The sequence below is a fragment of the Caretta caretta genome, chromosome 3, assembly GCF_965140235.1.
Source record: "Caretta caretta isolate rCarCar2 chromosome 3, rCarCar1.hap1, whole genome shotgun sequence".
Classification (NCBI taxonomy): domain Eukaryota; kingdom Metazoa; phylum Chordata; order Testudines; family Cheloniidae; genus Caretta; species Caretta caretta.
The window spans coordinates 36236775-36255887 of record NC_134208.1 but is presented as its reverse complement, the minus strand read 5'-3'; the positions used below and the strand labels follow the sequence as shown (position 1 = coordinate 36255887).

At 39.8% G+C, this 19113-nt stretch overlaps 1 protein-coding gene across 1 annotated transcript in view; it reads left to right on the top strand.

Moving 5' to 3' along the window:
* ALLC (allantoicase) overlaps nt 1-16862 on the top strand; it is a 47789-nt gene extending 30927 nt beyond the window's left edge. The window contains 8 exon segments of the mRNA XM_075126181.1: nt 1723-1790; nt 3215-3347; nt 5929-6084; nt 14054-14127; nt 15223-15331; nt 16130-16182; nt 16184-16258; nt 16683-16862. Coding sequence (XP_074982282.1) covers nt 1723-1790; nt 3215-3347; nt 5929-6084; nt 14054-14127; nt 15223-15331; nt 16130-16182; nt 16184-16258; nt 16683-16835 — 821 coding nt within the window. The 3' untranslated portion in view covers nt 16836-16862.
* The last annotated feature ends 2251 nt before the right edge of the window (nt 16863-19113 follow it).

Sequence of the window (19113 nt, the reverse complement as noted above, 5' to 3'; positions counted from 1 at the left end):
CATCATCAAGGATCTACAACCTATCCTGAAGGATGACCCATCACTCTCACAAATCTTGGGAGACAGGCCAGTCCTTGCTTACAGCAGCCCCCCAACCTGAAGCAAATACTCTCCAGCAACCACATACCACACAACAGAACCACTAACCCAGGAACCTATCCTTGCAACAAAGCCCGTTGCCAACTGTGTCCACATATCTATTCAGGGGACACCATCATAGGGCCTAATCACATCAGCCACGCTATCAGAGGCTCGTTCACCTGAGCATCTACCAATATGATACGTGCAATCATGTGCCAGCAATGTTCCTCTGCCATGTACATTGGTCAAACTGGACAGTCTCTACATAAAAAAAATAAATGGACACAAATCAGATGTCAAGAATTATAAAATTCATAAACCAGTCGGAGAACACTTCAATCTCTCTGGTCACTAGATTACAGACCTAAAGGTTGCAATATTACAACAAAAAGACTTCAAAAACAGACTCCAACGAGAGACTGCTGAATTGGAATTAATTTGCAAACTGGATACAATTAATTTAGGCTTGAATAGAGACTGGGAGTGGATGTGTCATTACACAAAGTAAAACTATTTCCCCATGTTTATTCCCCCCCACATACCGTTCCTCAGACGTTCCTGTTAACTGCTGGAAATGGCCCAACTTGATTATCACTACAAAAGGTTTTCTTTCCCACCCCTGCTCTCCAGCTGGTAATAACTCATCTTAAGTGATCACTCTCCTTACAGTGTGTATGATAACACCCATTTTTTCATGTTCTGTGTGTATATAAATCTCCTCACTGTATTTTCCACTGAATGCATCCGATGAAGTGAGCTGTAGCTCACGAAAGCTTATGATCAAGTAAATTGGTTCGTCTCTAAGGTGCCACAAGAACTCCTTTTCTTTTTGCGAATACAGAATAACATGGCTGCTACTCTGAAACAACACATTTTTTAGTTCTTAAGGAAAGAAAATTCTCCATAAAGGGCTAAATCCAGAGTCCAAAAAACCAGCCTGAGTAGTCAGGCTAGGTGCCAAGCAGATGTACCATGGGAGAAATCCTACCAACCTTTCTCAGGCTTTAGATGGCTCAAGAACTACTCCATTAGAATGAATGAAGTGTATCCATGGCTCTGGATGTGGCCTTTCCACAGTGAATGATGGGAAAAACCATGTAGGAGTAAATCTTTTAGCATCATTTCTCCCCCTTCTTGCCCTGGCTCTATCTTCTCCTTTCCCTGCCTGGTGCCATACTGGTTGCTCGAGGAGGTCTGTTCCGCGCTGATATTACATATCCCTGCTATGTTCCTCCACTGTCCTCTATACAGCTATCCCTTTGTACAGCAGAACTGCACTGGTTCCACTGGCAGGGATCATGCTGGGGCTGCAGAAGAGGAGCCTGGATTTAGCTCCAAGAGAAGAACCGGAGCTATTGTAAAACAAAAAAAATTGAAATAATTCAGCTAAAATGTTTTTGTTAGTAGAAATAATATATCAAATACACTTCCAGCATAATATATTTTTATAGGCATGGTCCACCTAAAATAAGTATTCCTACAAAATGATCAGCTTCTTGCGATGGCATTACTCAGCTGATCAAATAGTGCTTTTACTACTTCTGTCATTCTATATATTTTAATTTAAAAACAAAAATATTTCAATAGCCCTAGTTACTGACTGGGTGTGTGTTTATATTACTCCTGCGGTGGATTTACCAGAGTTTTGGCCAAGAGGGGACAGGATAGGAACTGCAGCTTCAGATGAAGAGTTAAAAGCTGTCAGGAAGGTATATGATGTTGGAGGCTGGCCGGTTCTTGGGATTCTAATGGGATACAGAAGCTTTTACTTCTAGACCATAGTTTGAATTAGGCCTAATTTGATTCTGAGTTAATGTTGAACTGTGATGGCTTTTCAGAGATCTATTATTAGAATGAGTGTTGGTCTGAATCCAGATCCTTGTGAGCAGGTGCCCATAATACCAATTGTGCTGATGGCTTTAATGAGCATATTTACTTTGGCAGCGTCATCAAAGAGGACAACAATTTAGTGGGCATGGACACTGAATTATCTTTTCACACTTAGAGGGAGCACCTTCAAAATGGTGTTGAGACATATCTGTAGGACAACCTAGGGAAGTTTGCATGCCGGTGCTGTATCTCTGTATTGAGTACAGGACTTCATTTCTCAGGGCTGGCACCTTTCAAGAGTTCTCAAATCACTTATTATGTTTTAAAAAAAATAAACAGGCCATTAATGTGACGTATCTAATTGCCATGACAGTTTTGTTGTCCTGTACAAGGCTTTTCTTCATTTAATTCCAGTTTGTTCCAATGAATCTTGCTTACCTGTGGCCTCGTGTTGGATGCCTCCATTTTGAGGCGCCAGGCTTTAGATACTTTAAATATATTAAGCTGGGTACCCAAACTTAAGGCACTTTTGAAAATGGTCTTGTACAGGTCACATAGGAAATCTGTGGAAGACCTGGGAATAAAAATCAATTTCCTGACTCCAAACCACAAGATCATCCATTCTTCCCTCCTTGAATGCTGTGGGATATTTGCCTGAGTAAGGACTGCAGAATCAGACCCATAAAGTCTGTATTGCATTACATATGGATTGAAGGTTGTTCTAGGAATATATACTAGATTTACACTAGTGTAAATCAAAAGTCACCCCCAATAGAGTTACTTCAGACTGACACCAAATGTAACTGAGAGCAGAATATAGCCCCTTAACTCTTTATTTAATTTTTGTTTTGCAATGAAAATCTCAGTTTTGACATTATATTAGCATCATGTATTTATTTATTTGTAAATAAAAAATTGGGAAAATAAAAAGTACTTCCCTACACATTTAATCAAAGAACACCCCACTTTCATTTGAATGGTCAGTCCTCAAAAATGGATGGTTTATTTCAAACTTTCTTAGATGACAGATGGATTTCTTTGAAAGTTCAACTCAAAGGTACTTATTTTGGAACTGTATAAGCTGCTGAACACTGGGGCTTAGAATGCAAATACCATCCCAACCCTACCTGTAAAACACAGGTGATTAATAAAGGAATTCTAGCAAGTATGGGGTAGAGAAATAAGGGCTCAAATATATCAGAACATACTGGGATGTATTAATTCTAATTAATAAACATATGGACTAAAGAAGAATATCCGTCACGTTGACCCAGACAACTAATTAATTAATATTTGTTATCAGATGAAGTCAGATGAATGGACTCTTCTGGTTCCTATGAAAGAGTTGAAACCAAGATACCTTGATACTAGCCACAATTATTTTTCTGCCAGCTGTAAGAGAGAATGGACTCACATAAGGCTCAATATCTATCCAGGTAATTGATTTTTATATATCCAGGTAATATATATTATGTAGTGTGTGTGTGTGTGTGTGTATGTATATATATATATATATATATATATATATACAGAGAGAGAGAGAGAGAGAGAGAGAGAGACATGAACTATGGTATTTAACAACTTCTTGGCTGGTTCTGTGTCTATCCAATCTCACGTACTGCTGCCATCGGAACAGGAAGAGAGCAAGTACTTTGAAATAAAGTAACTAGGAAAGTGCTGGGCTAGGTATAAGGCTTGGTATGAGGATTAGGTTTTTGCTGCTTTTGGTTGGCTAGTGGGATGATCAAGCAGAAACAAGACACGACAATAGGCAGTAAAGTCTATTAGCAGGGCATAATCTTTATAAATACAAAGCAAACAAGTTAACAAAAGCAAAAGGGTTACAAACCAAATTTTTCCCAGCCTAGAGATTAGCCTAACCTTCAGAGTCTAGGTAGGGAGCCCTGACTTCCTCCAAATATTATCCTCTTCTCTTCTTCCCTTCCTCTTTCTCTCTAGCAGCCCTTCCTTTTACACAGGTGTTCAAAAGGCATCTGGAGTTCGCCCCTTGTGCTCTGGGGACTAGACTGTGTTCCTGAACCCTCCAACACATGGGGTTCATGATTCTAAGTCAGTCGTTTACATTTACGTTTACTAAGTCAAGTTCACTTGGTGTTTTGGGGTTCAGAACCAGAAAATGTCCTGTGAAATTCAAAGTGAATGCAGCAAGATCTGACAATTCTAGAAATCAGCAGAAAAGCAAGGAAATGTACCCCCAAATGCTGGGCTCCTCGTGCAATGAATGCTAATGTTTTAGGCTTGGGTCTTTTTTGCCTTAAATATGCTGAGGTTTCTTTATCTTTGGGTCACAGGATCAGGCAACCCTGCCTCAGACAATTGATAGTGAATAGTTCCAAAATGAACACATCAGCTAACAGGGAAATAGTGGAAATCTATTTTAGGCACATAACCCTCTCTGTGACCATTGGATTGCATTTAGTGATCCAAAGGTGATTGTAATTATGTGAGATGGACTTCAGTCCTTAGGAAACTAGCCTGTCCCGAGCAGTTTAATACCTTCAGGGGTCTGGCAGTTTTCCAGGGCCAGAGCGCTAGACTGTGAAGGAAGGAGGACCTGAGATGGAGGAGGTGCCAGACCAGGCCTCCTGAGCAATGTCAGTCCTGGCTAACACTGTTGTTTCTGGTAGGAACAACCTGTTTTCTCCCAGCCTTCTTTCCTTCATTTCCCTGCCTCCCCCTGATGCTGATCTCACTTATGTATTTGTGTGTGAAGCATGCACAGGAAGCAGTATGGGGTGAACAGGGGAGAGAAAGTGGCTGAGGATGGAACAGAACAGGGAGACAGAAAAAGTAGCTCTGCACATAAAAGTTGGTGGCTTGGAGCAGAAAGCTCATTGCCAGTCAGAATGGGGCCTTCCTGCGGCAATTACGAGGGACCAGAGGTCAGCCAGAGAAGCCTCTTTCTGTTATGTGCATATCTTGGGATTTCCAAATTTGTGAGTTTAATTAGTTTTTTGGTGAGTTCAATTTAAAAAATATATACACCACTGCCGGCAGCCATGCACACGGTTGTGTAGCTCCTGTGGAGATAAACACCACAAGAAGTACCATCTCAGAAACACAGGTTCATTTGTGGCCCCTGATTGGTCCAGACACCCTGTTTAAGCCCAGGAGAAGTTCCAGGAATTGGACTCTATTGCCACTGCCAGTTGTAGTGTTGGGCCTGCCCCTCTTGATCTTGGACTCCTGGTTCCTGACTCTAGCTCTGATCTTTGGTGCTGTTCCTGGCCTCTGACCATCACTGCTCCGACCAGTAGGCATGACTACCCAATCCACAGTCATGACAGTTGCCTGATTTAAATTTCCTAATGCATTAGTATACATCTGGATAAAGGATGCACTGTATAACAGCAGCTTCTTTTGTAATAAACTGTTCAAATGGAATTTAAAATAATATTTTGCTTTTTAACAAATTTCTGAAATGCTCGTGAGAAGGCATACTCCTAGAAGAAACTTTGGAGCAATCATAGAAATGTCAGGCTGGAAGGAATCTCAAGAGATCATCTAATCCATTCCCACCACACTGAGGCAGGACCGAGTATATCTAGAATGCACAAATATATCCAGAACTGTGTTGTTATAAAGCTTGTTTGATCCTTCTATCAGTTTTGCTCTTTGATTCTCAGTGTGAATTTTATAAAATTTTATAAACTCTACACAATGGTTTAAAGGGTTTGACAGTATTCTCAGATACTACTGCACTGGGATTATTAGTGCACTGACATGTATCATGGATATCCTTCTGGCCTTGATGTTTATTAATGACATAATAAATTGAAGAACCCCAGTGTGGAAACGTGTCATGATCAGCTTCCACACTGAAATCCAAACCCTTTCCTTTTATTCCAGTGTCTGTACATTAAAAGGAAAGTACAGTATATCTTGCATTTGCCATCTGTGCTGTACACTGCATCTGAATATGTATAAGCATGGCCCTCATGGTTCTATTCATTCTTAAAGATAAAAATCATTCACTTTAATTTTATTTTTTGACAGATGGTGGGATTGCACATTTCAAAGTGTATGGTGTTGTGCAGAAAGACTGGTCAGCTTCTGGCCCAAATGACTTGGATGACTTGGTGGCAATGGAGAATGGGGGTATTTGTGTTGGATTTAGCAGTGCTCAATGAGGCCACCCAAGAAATATTCTAGGTAAGTTAAAGGCATTTACTATTTCTGGTTTTAAATACTAAAAGTAAACTGTATTCACAGCATAGAATCAATGTTAATCATTCTCCTATGTAGTTTAACAAAAACTTCCTCTTTGGTCACAGTAGTTACGATAACTGGTTTAAAGTTGAATTTACTGAACTATGATTCAGTCCTGTAGTCTTTTCTCAAACAAAACTCACATGAGATGCAGGTCTGGGCCCTACCCACATAGTTATATGAACTTACCAATTAAATATATTTGTTTTATTAACTTAATTTATGATAGATGCAATCTTCCATATGGGCCAGGATTTCTAATGCCATCTGTAAACAAGGATTTCACTTCTAGGCCACTGCTCAGTAGTAAATTTAAATTGTTACATTTAGAGGGCTCATTCTGTAGCCAGAGCTCAGATTATCTTCTCCTGTGGCAAAAACTTTGGGAAGGAACTTTTTAAAAAGAAGACCACAAGGATTTCCTCATGGAGAATCCCCTGTAGCATGTAGATAGTATGGTTTTATTCCTTCCACCACAGAAAAGCTGCCCCAAACAGGGCAGATGTCCTGAAATCTGCAGGATACATCCATATAGAGCAGGGGTCGGCAACCTTTAAGAAGTGGTATGCCAAGTCTTCCTTTATTCACTCTAATTTAAGGTTTTGCTTGCCAGTAATACATTTTAACGTTTTTAGAAGGTCTCTTTCTGTAAGTCTTTAATATATAACTAAACTATTGTTGTATGTAAAGTAGATAAGGTTTTTAAAATGTTTAAGAAGCTTCATTTAAAATTAAATTAAAATGCAGAGCCCTCTGGACCGGTGGCCAGGACCCGGGCAGTGTGAGTGCCACTGAAAATCAGCTTGCGGGCTCCCTTTGGCACATGTGCTATAGGTTGCCTAACCCTGATATAGAGGTTCTGAACTCCCTGGCATGGTCTTTCCCCATACCCCTCACCTCCCTGGTAGTGAGCTGCCACTGGAGCCATGCTACCAGGGACTCCCTTTTGGCTTCAAGTGGCTCGCAGGGACCCCAGTGTGTTCTGGGAATGGTGGAGGGCGTGTTATGCAAAATAGTGACTAGTCTAGGGTGGTATTAACTCTTTCAAGGAAATTCTTCCGGGCTAGGACGGCGGCTTTAATGTTTCCACCACTGGTCTGCCCCTTCCCAAATTCCATCCTCTCTCTCACAAAGACCCCAGATCATGTGGAGAAGAGGTCTGGAAAGTCAGGGAGGGAGAGGAAATGGTGCTTTGGAGGTGCCAGAGCCTTCCTTCCATGGTGGAGCACTCCTCTACATGTGATTCTTGGGGGATCTGATCTGTCCTCTCTTTTGATGCTCTCAGTCTATATCCCTGTGGAGAAGTGTTCACATCACAAAACCCACCACCACTGGCAGTCTCAACAGAAGCAAAGGACTGAATTGAACATAGTAACAACCATTCTGGCCCCCCTAGAAATGGGCGTGCCTGGTTATGGTTGTGGCATACTGGTGAGGCAAAGTGATGAAAATAGCATATCCATTGCCTGCATTGTACATGTTCAGTGGATATACAGCAAGGTGACATACCTGAAAACTACACTCTAGCATCTTTCATGAGCACTGAATTCAGAAAAAACATTGAAAGCAGAGAGAAACCACAGGTGATTTATAGAGAATACCTTCTAGTTACCTATATTCTATATAGGTAACTAGAATATATATATATATAGTTACCTATATTCTAGTTACCTTCTATTCTCTACCTATAGAGAATACCTTCTAGTTAGGGCTAGTCTACACTAGACGCGCTCCAGCGGCGCAGTTGCACTGATGCAGCTGCATCGCTGTAGCATGTCTGGTGAAGAGGCTATATGCTGACAGGAGAGAGCTCTCCCATTGGCATAATAAAACCACCTCCATAAAGGGAGCAGCTATTTCCGTGGGAGAAGCTCTCCCACTGACATAGAACTGTCCATATTAGTGCTTAGGCTGGTGTAGCTTACATAAGTTATATCAACATAACCTATAGTGTAGCCAAGCCCTCAGAGTAGGAGGGACTTAGTTTGGGTTTGAAAGGGCAGAAGAGATCACTTGCACCTGTAGAAAACCTGAGGAGCTAATGAGGAAATTAGCTCACCAGCTGGGTAGCTCTGAGTAGAACGCAAGCAGTAAAAAAGGCAGAGCTAAGGAACAGCATGGGACAGACTGAGAGCTGGGCTTGGAACTCAGGGGCAGTTTGGGCTGGTGGCTGACCAGAGCTGGAAATACAGACTGAAAGTGAAAGGCTGGAAGTTATGTTGGAAAACGAGGGAGAAGAAATAATGGGTGAGGAATTGCTTCAGATTAGGAAGAAGAAAAAGGAATAGAAGAATTTGTATCCAAAGAATACGGAGCAGAGATGGATGGATGTATTCTTACATGGCTGAGTAGAATATAAAGATAACATATTGAATGAAAATGTCAGCATATAGAGGGGTTCTCAAACTGGGGTTGTGAGGTTATTATGTGGGGGGTTATGAGATGTCAGCCTCCACCCCAAACCTTGCTTTGCCTCTAGCATTTATAATGGTGTTAAATATACAAAAAAGTGTTTTTTTAATTTATATGGGGGCAGGGTCACACTCAGAGGTGTGCTGTGTGAAAGGGGTCACCAGTACAAAAGTTTGAGAATCACTGGCATATAGGAACTCAAAAAAGCTATAGACAAAAGTAAAAACAGTCCCAGGTAAAGATAGTATATGTAATGAAATGCTTAAGCACCTATCAGAAGGGAGTTTAAGAGTTTTACTGAAATTATATAATAATACATGGGGAAAAGGAATACTATTGGCAACAAGCAAAACATGGTAAATTACGCACAGTACCTGATGCGTATAGACCTATTGCCCTCACATCGTGTGTGGGCAAAATGATAAATTAGAGAATTGTAGCATACTTGGGAAAAAAAAGAAATAAATTGTGTACAAAATGGTTTCAGGAAAGTAAGATGCACAGCTGATCATACTGTAAGATTAGAAACAGAAATACAAAAAACCATGAGGAACAGAGAGTTTGACAGTTTTTTGGACATTGAAAAAGCATCTTACATGGTATGGAGGGAAGGCTTGCTGTATACGCTAGCCGCAACTGGAATAAAAAGAAGAATGTTCTGATGGATAAGAGATTTCTTAAGTGATAGAACCATACAAGTCAGGGTGGTGGTGGCTTTTTAAAATATTTATAAACTTACTAACGGCAGCGCACAGGGGAGCATTATCAGCCCAACCCTATTTAACATTACGATTAATGATGTCCCGGAGAATATATGGGCAGGAATAGGTATTACTCTATTTGCTGATGATGGTGTTATATGGGCCAAGCATAGAAGACTTAAGATAGCAGTGGAGACAATGAAAGAGGCGTTCGGGAATTTCAGAATGTGGAGATACTTGGGGATTTAAGTTCACTTGCTAAAGCAAAGGGAATGAACTTCACAACAAGGAAGTTTGGGAAAGAATGAAAGCTATATCTCTATACAGAAAGAATACAGGTAGTTCAAAATATTACATTTTTAGGAGTTATGTTAGATGATAAACTAACTTGAAAAGGTCATATAGATAATATCAAGACTAAATGTAAAGGTAGGATGAATCTTCTGGGAATAATTGAGGTGCAGATAAGAACACATTGTTATTGCTATATAGGACATTAAAAAGACCAGTTATATATTATGGATGCTAAGCCTTTAGAATTCAGCTTCTAAATCAGCACACACAAGAAAAGAAAGCTGATCCAAGCCCAAGCTCTGTGAATTGTATGTGGTGCAAGTATTACGACTCCTTTGTGTGCTTCACATAGCAACCGGAGAAATGCCTATAAATTTAAGGATAAAATTGTTAGATTTTGCCTTTTGGGCTCAGGTTAATGTAAATAGTGAAGATAAGAGTACAAAACAAGTATATGAGGATTGTTGGGAATTAAGTCAACAAGAAGTAACTGGGCATCACAAAAACTCCCATATGCTAATAGAGTCAAAAGGCGGGTATGTTGTACCAATAAAATAAAAACCAGCAGGATCTTATTAAAGGGAAAAAGGCAAAATACCACATTTATTGTGAATACAGAAAGAATCATAGTAAGCAGTTAGTTATAGTTATAACATTCCATTCAATCTCATATTTATTCACACATTCATTCATACAAACATACACACACAGGTTCTGCAAGGTTGTTATCATAGTTACCAGCCTTAGAGTTGCTCATGCCAAGCCACTGGCCAGGTGGCCTGGACATGAGGAGGGAGCAGGGCCTTGTCAGATGCTCATCTGATGCTCCTGGAAGTTGGTTTGCAGAATCAGACCCCAAAGTTCTCACTTTTTAGAGTCTATTTTTATAGGAATTTCTTCCTATGCCAGTCTATGGGAATTGCTTCATCATGCTGTTGCTGAATCAATCAGCAGATAGCACATTCCTGACGGCTCCAAGATGTTATCTTGTTCTTTGGTTCTCCCATTCTTGAGGCTGTTGGGTGGATTCCAGTCTGCCCTCCGGGTGGGGTCCTCTGGTTATTTCCACTTGACGCCTTCTTCAGCCGATGGACACTGGATTCTTAGGCTGGCACCTCCCTGATCATTCAGTTATTATCCACACCAAGCATCCATCCACATACATCCTCTATCTCTATTTTAATCACAATTGTTAATACAACAAAAGGGTGGGGAGTCTCTGGGTGCTGTTTCTGTTGTTAGAGTATTGCTTTGAGTCTCTCTCTCTCTGTGAATTGCTTTGAGAATAGACTCTGTCTTAGAATGTACTAACACAATTAGCAGCTTGCAAGTTTCACACATAGAGGGAGAGAAACAGTACCAAAAACCAAGAGACCTCTTAATTAGTAATACCCTGGAATTTAAACTCTGGGGAATCAAACTCATTTGTGATTTTAATACAGAACTTCTTTAATATGATCCAACAGGTATAAGACTTGGGTGAAAAGGAAGATCTGGGAGAAATTAAAATCTTTAGTCATGGGAAATTGAACTACAGCTGGACAGTTATCTCTCTAGCTGTGGATTTGGAATTATATGAAAAAACAAAGGGAAGAGCAGGACCATTAAATATGATGACTATGATTTAGGAGTTTATATATGGCAAATCTCTACCAATGACTCTACAGAAGTCTACAGGTAGGGTGGGAATGGCCTTTTGTATCCCTGAATTTGGAATTCAGAGATCTATGAGTCTATCCAATTTTGTGGTCATTATGATGGCTGAATTGACGGGCACACTGTTAGCACAGTGTTAATTGCTTTGCAAACCTGCACAACCATGATGCCAACAGTGGACTTTACAACCCCTCATTGGTTTGCAACTGTCAGGTAGCTGTCTGGTGTTGCTAGCTTCCACAAGGCAATAGTCCCTTGGTTCTGCATTAGTATGGCTTATCATAGAATCATAGAATATAAGGGTTGGAAGGGACCCCAGAAGGTCATCTAGTCCAACCCCCTGCTCGAAGCAGGACCAAATCCCAGTTAAATCATCCCAGCCAGGGCTTTGTCAAGCCTGACCTTAAAAACCTCTAAGGAAGGAGATTCTACCACCTCCCTAGGTAACGCATTCCAGTGTTTCACCACCCTCTTAGTGAAAAAGTTTTTCCTAATATCCAATCTAAACCTCCCCCACTGCAACTTGAGACCATTACTCCTCGTTCTGTCATCTGCTACCATTGAGAACAGTCTAGAGCCATCCTCTTTGGAACCCCCTTTCAGGTAGTTGAAAGCAGCTATCAAATCCCCCCTCATTCTTCTCTTCTGCAGGCTAAACAATCCCAGCTCCCTCAGCCTCTCCTCATAACTCATGTGTTCCAGACCCCTAATCATTTTTGTTGCCCTTCGCTGGACTCTCTCCAATTTATCCACATTCTTCTTGAAGTGTGGGGCCCAAAACTGGACACAGTACTCCAGATGAGGCCTCACCAATGTCGAATAGAGGGGAACGATCACGTCCCTCGATCTGCTCGCTATGCCCCTACTTATACATCCCAAAATGCCATTGGCCTTCTTGGCAACAAGGGCACACTGCTGACTCATATCCAGCTTCTCGTCCACTATCACCCCTAGGTCCTTTTCCGCAGAACTGCTGCCTAGCCATTCGGTCCCTAGTCTGTAGCTGTGCATTGGGTTCTTCCGTCCTAAGTGCAGGACCCTGCACTTATCCTTATTGAACCTCATCAGATTTCTTTTGGCCCAATCCTCCAATTTGTCTAGGTCCTTCTGTATCCTATCCCTCCCCTCCAGCGTATCTACCACTCCTCCCAGTTTAGTATCATCCGCAAATTTGCTGAGAGTGCAATCCACACCATCCTCCAGATCATTTATGAAGATATTGAACAAAACCGGCCCCAGGACCGACCCTTGGGGCACTCCACTTGATACCGGCTGCCAACTAGACATGGAGCCATTGATCACTACCCGTTGAGCCCGACAATCTAGCCAGCTTTCTACCCACCTTATAGTGCATTCATCCAGCCCATACTTCCTTAACTTGCTGACAAGAATACTGTGGGAGACCGTGTCAAAAGCTTTGCTAAAGTCAAGAAACAATACATCCACTGCTTTCCCTTCATCCACAGAACCAGTTATCTCATCATAAAAGGCGATTAGATTAGTCAGGCATGACCTTCCCTTGGTGAATCCATGCTGGCTGTTCCTGATCACTTTCCTCTCATGCAAGTGCTTCAGGATTGATTCTTTGAGGACCTGCTCCATGATTTTTCCAGGGATTGAGGTGAGGCTGACTGGCCTGAATCAAGTGTTCTGGTGTGGGAGGTTTGGTGCAAGCTCATCGCACATCTCCATGAAGGTCTGTTTCCTAATTTAGAAGTTCTGAAGCCACTGCTGGTTATCCCAGGTTTCCAATACGATGTGATCCCACTACACCATATGATTCTCCTGCACCAAAAAGGGTGGTCCAATCATAGGCATATTGTGGCTATAGCAGCATTCACCATATCTGTTCCATGGGACACAAATAGATTCACCTGGATAAGAGATGTATGCCTAGCTATGACTGTTCTATCCTATCTGACTCTTTATCAGGTATAGTGGTGATTAGAAAAGAAGCCACATAAAACAGGAATGACTTAATCAATGAACTATTGTTCTGTACTACAGAGGTAGTACAAATGGGTATACACATTGTAATAGTGTGGATTCCAGTGCATGTTGGGGTACTGGGCAATGAAATGGCAGATAAAGCAGTGACAAATGCCTTAAAATGGGGAGGTTGATATACAGATACCTTTGCATAAACAGGACATCAGAAGTTTGGTTAAGAGAGAACTTAAGAAGCAATGGTAAGAACTATGGGCCAAAGAGAAAAAAGGAAGAAGGTTCTATGAAATGTGTGCTAAACTTGAGGATAGTAGTGTACTTAATAACTATGATAGAAGAAGTAAATTAACTATATTTAGTGTGCTAACAGGTCACTGTGATCTGAATGGTAACTTAAATTTGCTAAACAAGCACAAAGATGGGTTGTGTGATGCATGCAAAGTCAAGAAAGAGTTGAGCATCTGCTGTGGCAATGCAAGGACAATTACATCGAGAGAAAGTTAGTCATAAAGAATCCAAGATGCCTCGGGATGAGAGAAGATAGTCCAAAAGGACTGGTGAGAGTACTGGGAAAGTGGAGTAGCATTTAAAAAAAGCATCACTTCACTTTTTTAAGGATACAGGACATTGATTTTTTTGCTTATGTGAAAACTGAGGTAGGTGACGCTCATAGTCTCACATGCTGAGTCTGCTGCACCATAAAACGACAGGAAAAGAAAGGAGCGGGGCTACACATGACGGCTGCTATGTTGTGATGCACTTGGGATATAAACATCAATAAAGACACTTGGTGGAGGTACTCTGCTGGACTGTATGTGCTGCTTAATTCACAAAAAGGATTAATCAGCCAGGGTTTCCAGGAGCTGAAGGGGGAGCCAGTTCACAGTTTCCTATTTTTGTAGGGATAGGAAGAGCAACATCCATAGAAGATGGTTGGGAAACAGCAAGAAGACCGGACAGGCCACCAGTTTTAAAAGTAAGGAATATGTGAGTTACAGTTCTTATTTTGGATCTGTTTACAATTATTTTTTTCATAAAGATTTTCATTTTAAATCCCCAAGAGGGGTGTGTGTGTGTGTGTGTGTGTTAGTGAAACTTGTGAAGATTTAAAATAAATTTTTCTTAGTGTGTGTTGTGTTCCCAGGAAGTAGCAGCAACTCATATTGTAGACATTGCAATATATTCTCTAGGTCTAGTTCAAAACTATTAGGCCCCCTATGGTCTGTCTTTTTCTCACCATCTCTATCTGGATTCTTAACCTTTCTTGATAATGAAATGAACTATACTTAAAGGAGAGATGATTATCATCTTTGGGAATCCAGGTTCTTAACAGAGAGACAAATGGATATAATAATAAAGTTAAAGGATGCAATATTTATTGAGAAATGTGCAAGCAGGTTTAAAGGGAGCAAATTATTAATGGCCTAATCCTGCATTCATTGCAGTCAATAGGAGTTTTGCCACTGGCCTCAAAAGAAGCCCTAAATAATGGAAAACAGGTTGAATGCTTATTGTAAGAATTACATGTGATGTGATATGTGGAATGATTGAAATGCCGGCACTTGCAACGGGAAAGGGATCACTTTATTTACTCCTTTAGTTCACTTTTGTTTAATGGAACCTTAAGATTAGGATGATTTTGGCTTTCAGACTCTAAAAATGGGATTTCTTCTTGAAGAGAAACTACTTGTCATCCTACAGCTATCCATAAGAAAACATACTGAATTGCTTGTGAATTCTCTCTTTAAATGCATTATATTTGTATTGACCTGCAGATTCCATATCTTACTCAGTCCTATTAATAGAGCTCTAAACCATTCCGTGAAGGTAGCTTATATATTATTTAATATAATTCTTTGCAGAAAAATTTCTCATTGTTAGAAGGGAGGTGGGGGATCCTGTGTTCAATCAGATTAATTCAATAGTTTGAAAGTAAAACGTACCTTATACTTTTTTCCTTTAAGAAATCAAGTTCAGCTAGTAAATGCAAAAATGTACCGTCTTGCCTTTACCTTTTTGATTTTTTGTAATTCACTGAACCATGTAAAAGGCTTTTCCCTCTTATTTTCAGGCTGATGACAAAGGTATCCTCCTCATACCAGGGAATGAATGGGCAGTTTTCCGGCTGGCACATCCTTGTGTAATAACTCACATTGAAATAGACACTTATCACTTTAAAGGTAAAACAAATGCTGCTTGTTTGGCCCCTGTATTTTACTGATCATACCAAAACCATATGTTGTACCATAGATATATTGTGCAGGACCATTGGTTACTGGGCAAAGGTGGAGTTAAACTGTTTCAGCAGTTGATGATCAGCTAAGCTCAGGGGCACCTAGGTTGTATCTTCCTTCTGCTGGGCATAACGGCACCAGGACTGGGTAGCATAGAAGCCACTATAGCTGCCCTAATCAGGGGAGGATTCCTCAATGCTGGGGGAATCTTTGAGGGCAGTCACTGAGTGAAATCCTGACTCCATTGAAGTCCATGAGTATTTTGCCATTAAAACCTTGGTTTCATTGAAGTCACGATCGAATGGATTGGAGAATCTGAGCACTTTATATCAGTTCTTACAAAGAGTCAAACCATATTCATCCAAGCAGTAGGTTTTAAATATTTGTAGAAAAAATGTATTTTATTGAACAAATATAGTATGACAAATGTGGAATTTATGGAATAAATTATGTGGATGTTATTGGTCCTGGTGATAGAGGTGGGTGCATAATTCACTAATATTCATGAATAAATAGAAGTGTTGTGATTTTTTTATATTAAAATATTTGTAAATAGCTTTTTAATTATTTGTGCAGCTCTATTTATTTCTTCTAGTCATAATTGCAGTATAAACATAAAGAATCAATTCTGTGTTTTGTGAAATTCATTACTCTGTGTTTCAGCTCTGAAAGCCTAAATTTATCTTAAGAAAATAATTATAATGCAACAAAAATATACAAAAACATGTTACTGTTTGCTGTCAGGTAACTTTCCAGATACCTGCAAACTTGAGGCCTGTGTTCTGAACACACAAGAAGGAAAAAGATTGCATAACACAGAAATGGAACCTTAAACAGGATCCAAAATGGAACCCTTTGCTTTCTGTTACAAAGGTAAGGCTTTTATTTCTAGATCACATGAATACTGTGGACTGTTAGCTTATAGCCTATTGGTTGTATTGAAATAATGCTTTTTTAAAAAAGTGTTTTGTAGGTGTTTATATGAGTAGATCAATTTACAAACACTACAAGGACAAAACTACACAGTATAGTAAGCAAAAGTGGACACACACCTTGTTTTCATGATTTTTTTTCCCCTTGGGGGATGGAGAAGCATTATACAGTATATCAAATAATAATGAGATTTATTTTAGATTCTTGAATTTTGTAGTTTCTTCTCTGTGTATCTGAATTTCATCTATTCTATCTGTAACTAAAGTGTTAGTGGACATATGCACCCTTCTGTCTATATGTAACAGTTATTCTGTTAAAAGGCAGTATTTAAGTATGCCAGTTTTACCTTACATTTTTGTTTTAGCTTAAGCCTAACAAGAGGCATTTCTTTGACGGTACTGCCCTGGAAATGCAGGATGTAATCACTCATGTGAGACTCATTATTGTTCCTGATGGAGGTGTAAGTAGGATGCGTCTCTGGGGTTTCCCACGGGCTCTATTTTATACAAGCAAATGAACAAAGAGGATTTTCTAAAAAAGGCTTTAAGGGTTATAGAATGGATGTTCACTTTTTTCCGTATTATATAAACTTGAATATATTTGTTGAATGGTACACATTCATTAAACTAAGCATGACTTTTTCCCAGCAATAATTCAAACATAACAATTCTGTATGTCTCATGGCTGTACAATAATACAATGACTTCTCTACTCCTAGGAATATAAGGAAAGTAATATATTTTTGCTGAAATTGATTTTCTCCAAAAAATACATCAATGATAACACAGTGCACAGTGCACATCTTTGTGAGAATCAAAATTGAAGGCCAAATTATTTTAACCACTTTGTAAATCCACTAATTACCCTAAAATGTACTGCCTGTAGTGTCTTAGTGGTGAAAAGAAATGGCATTTTTAAATACAAATAAATCAGAGACAGGCTATGCTTTATTGTTATGTCTGTCTTAATTATAAGCCAATCAAAAAGATCTACGTATGTTCTACAGCTTTCACTCATGTCTACAGTTCTCATATACAGCCATTTCATAATTATTCATTATATAAATTATGTATTCATAAGCATCTCTACAGCCTATCCTTCTGATAGTACAAAGTGCGCTCATGGATTATTTTGCCAAGATTCCAAACCCTAAGAAGAAAGACAGGTTGTGTCTCTCTGTCAGCTTCAAGTGTGTCAATATATTGGTGGAATTTGGAAACATATATTTCTTTATGAAAACACACAGAATGATTTAACCCTCCTTTGCCTTGCACTTTTTTTGCTGTAATCTAACACCCAAATATTGTCTGTTTCTCTACGAGCCTATGCTTGAAAGTTATGCTTAAAGAGTGCTTAAAGTTATGCTTCTAAACCCCTATTTAGCGATCTAAATTAGTGACCTGATTTTCAAAAATACTGAGCATCCCGGAGTTCTCTTTGACATTAGTGGGAGCTATTGGGTGCTCAGCACTTAAAAAAAAAAATCAGGTCAGTGCCTAAATATGTCTTCAGAAGCATAGCTCTAAGCACGCAGTTTTGTGACCCTGGGCCTAGATTATGCTGAATGAGGAGAGAAAAAAGTGCTCAGCCTGGGGCTGACTCCACAAGGCATGGTGAGGCTTTTTGTGTGATGACACATGATCATGATATACTGCAGACAGGAAAAGGTGGCCCCACCTTCTGCTTTGCTTTCCTTACTCTGGGCACACACCAGCCTTGTTCCCCATGCACCTCTCATTTGCACGATGGCTTCTGGGGGGAAGTGGTGTGATGGAGATGGAGAGTAGTTAGGGCCATGGGCAGGCATCTTTATGGGGGGTGAGTGTGGGTGGGTTTTTAATTGTTTGTACTCAAGCTTATATTGTAGTAATTAAAATGCTGCATGATATATATATGAAGGCAGATATGGCAAACAATTTTCTGGAATTTTGCATAATAATTGAATGTAAAATAGCATTGTCTGTAACAATTATGGAGGCACTGGCAGTGATTCTGTAGTTAAAGCTGAATTGCCCATGAAATGGGGACTGCTTTTTCTTTATATGTAAGTAGTCTGTCACTGTGAAATTTGACATAAATGTATATTTTATATAGGGTCAAAACTGGGTATTACAGAATTGTATCTGACTTTACTTGTTTAATGCACTGTATTTGAGAGCATTCAAAATATGTTGTGGCATAACATATACTGTTTGTAATCTATGCTTTTGATTTACACCTAATTAATATTCCTGACATCATTAGTATTATGTTGTTTATCACTCTTATGAAGTGTCAGTGAAAAGTGCTTATTCTGTAATACTACAATCTATCCAAGGTATTTGTAATCCCTATCTTTAATGTATTTCTCCTCATAACACCCTGCTGGATAGGGAAATGCAGCTATCCCCATTTTGCAGATGGAGAATGGAGGCACAGAGAGATTAAATACCTTGCTAAACGTCACATAAGAAACCTGTTGCAGAACAGGGGATTGGACCCACAAGTGCCAGGCCAGCATCCTCCCCACTGGACCATCCTTCCTCTCATGAGTCATCTAATATGTGTCATCTCTTGTTCTAAGAAAGAAGCTTTTCTCCATTTTGTTTATTAACCTTTATAGCTTACTTTGTATTCTATCCTTTAGTTAAAAGTAAAGGAGTACTTGTGGCACCTTAGAGACTAACCAATTTATTTGAGCATAAGCTTTCGTGAGCTACAGCTCACTTCATCGGATGCATTCAGTGGAAACTGCAGAAGACATTATATACACAGAGACCATGAAACAATACCTCCTCCCACCCCACTCTCCTGCT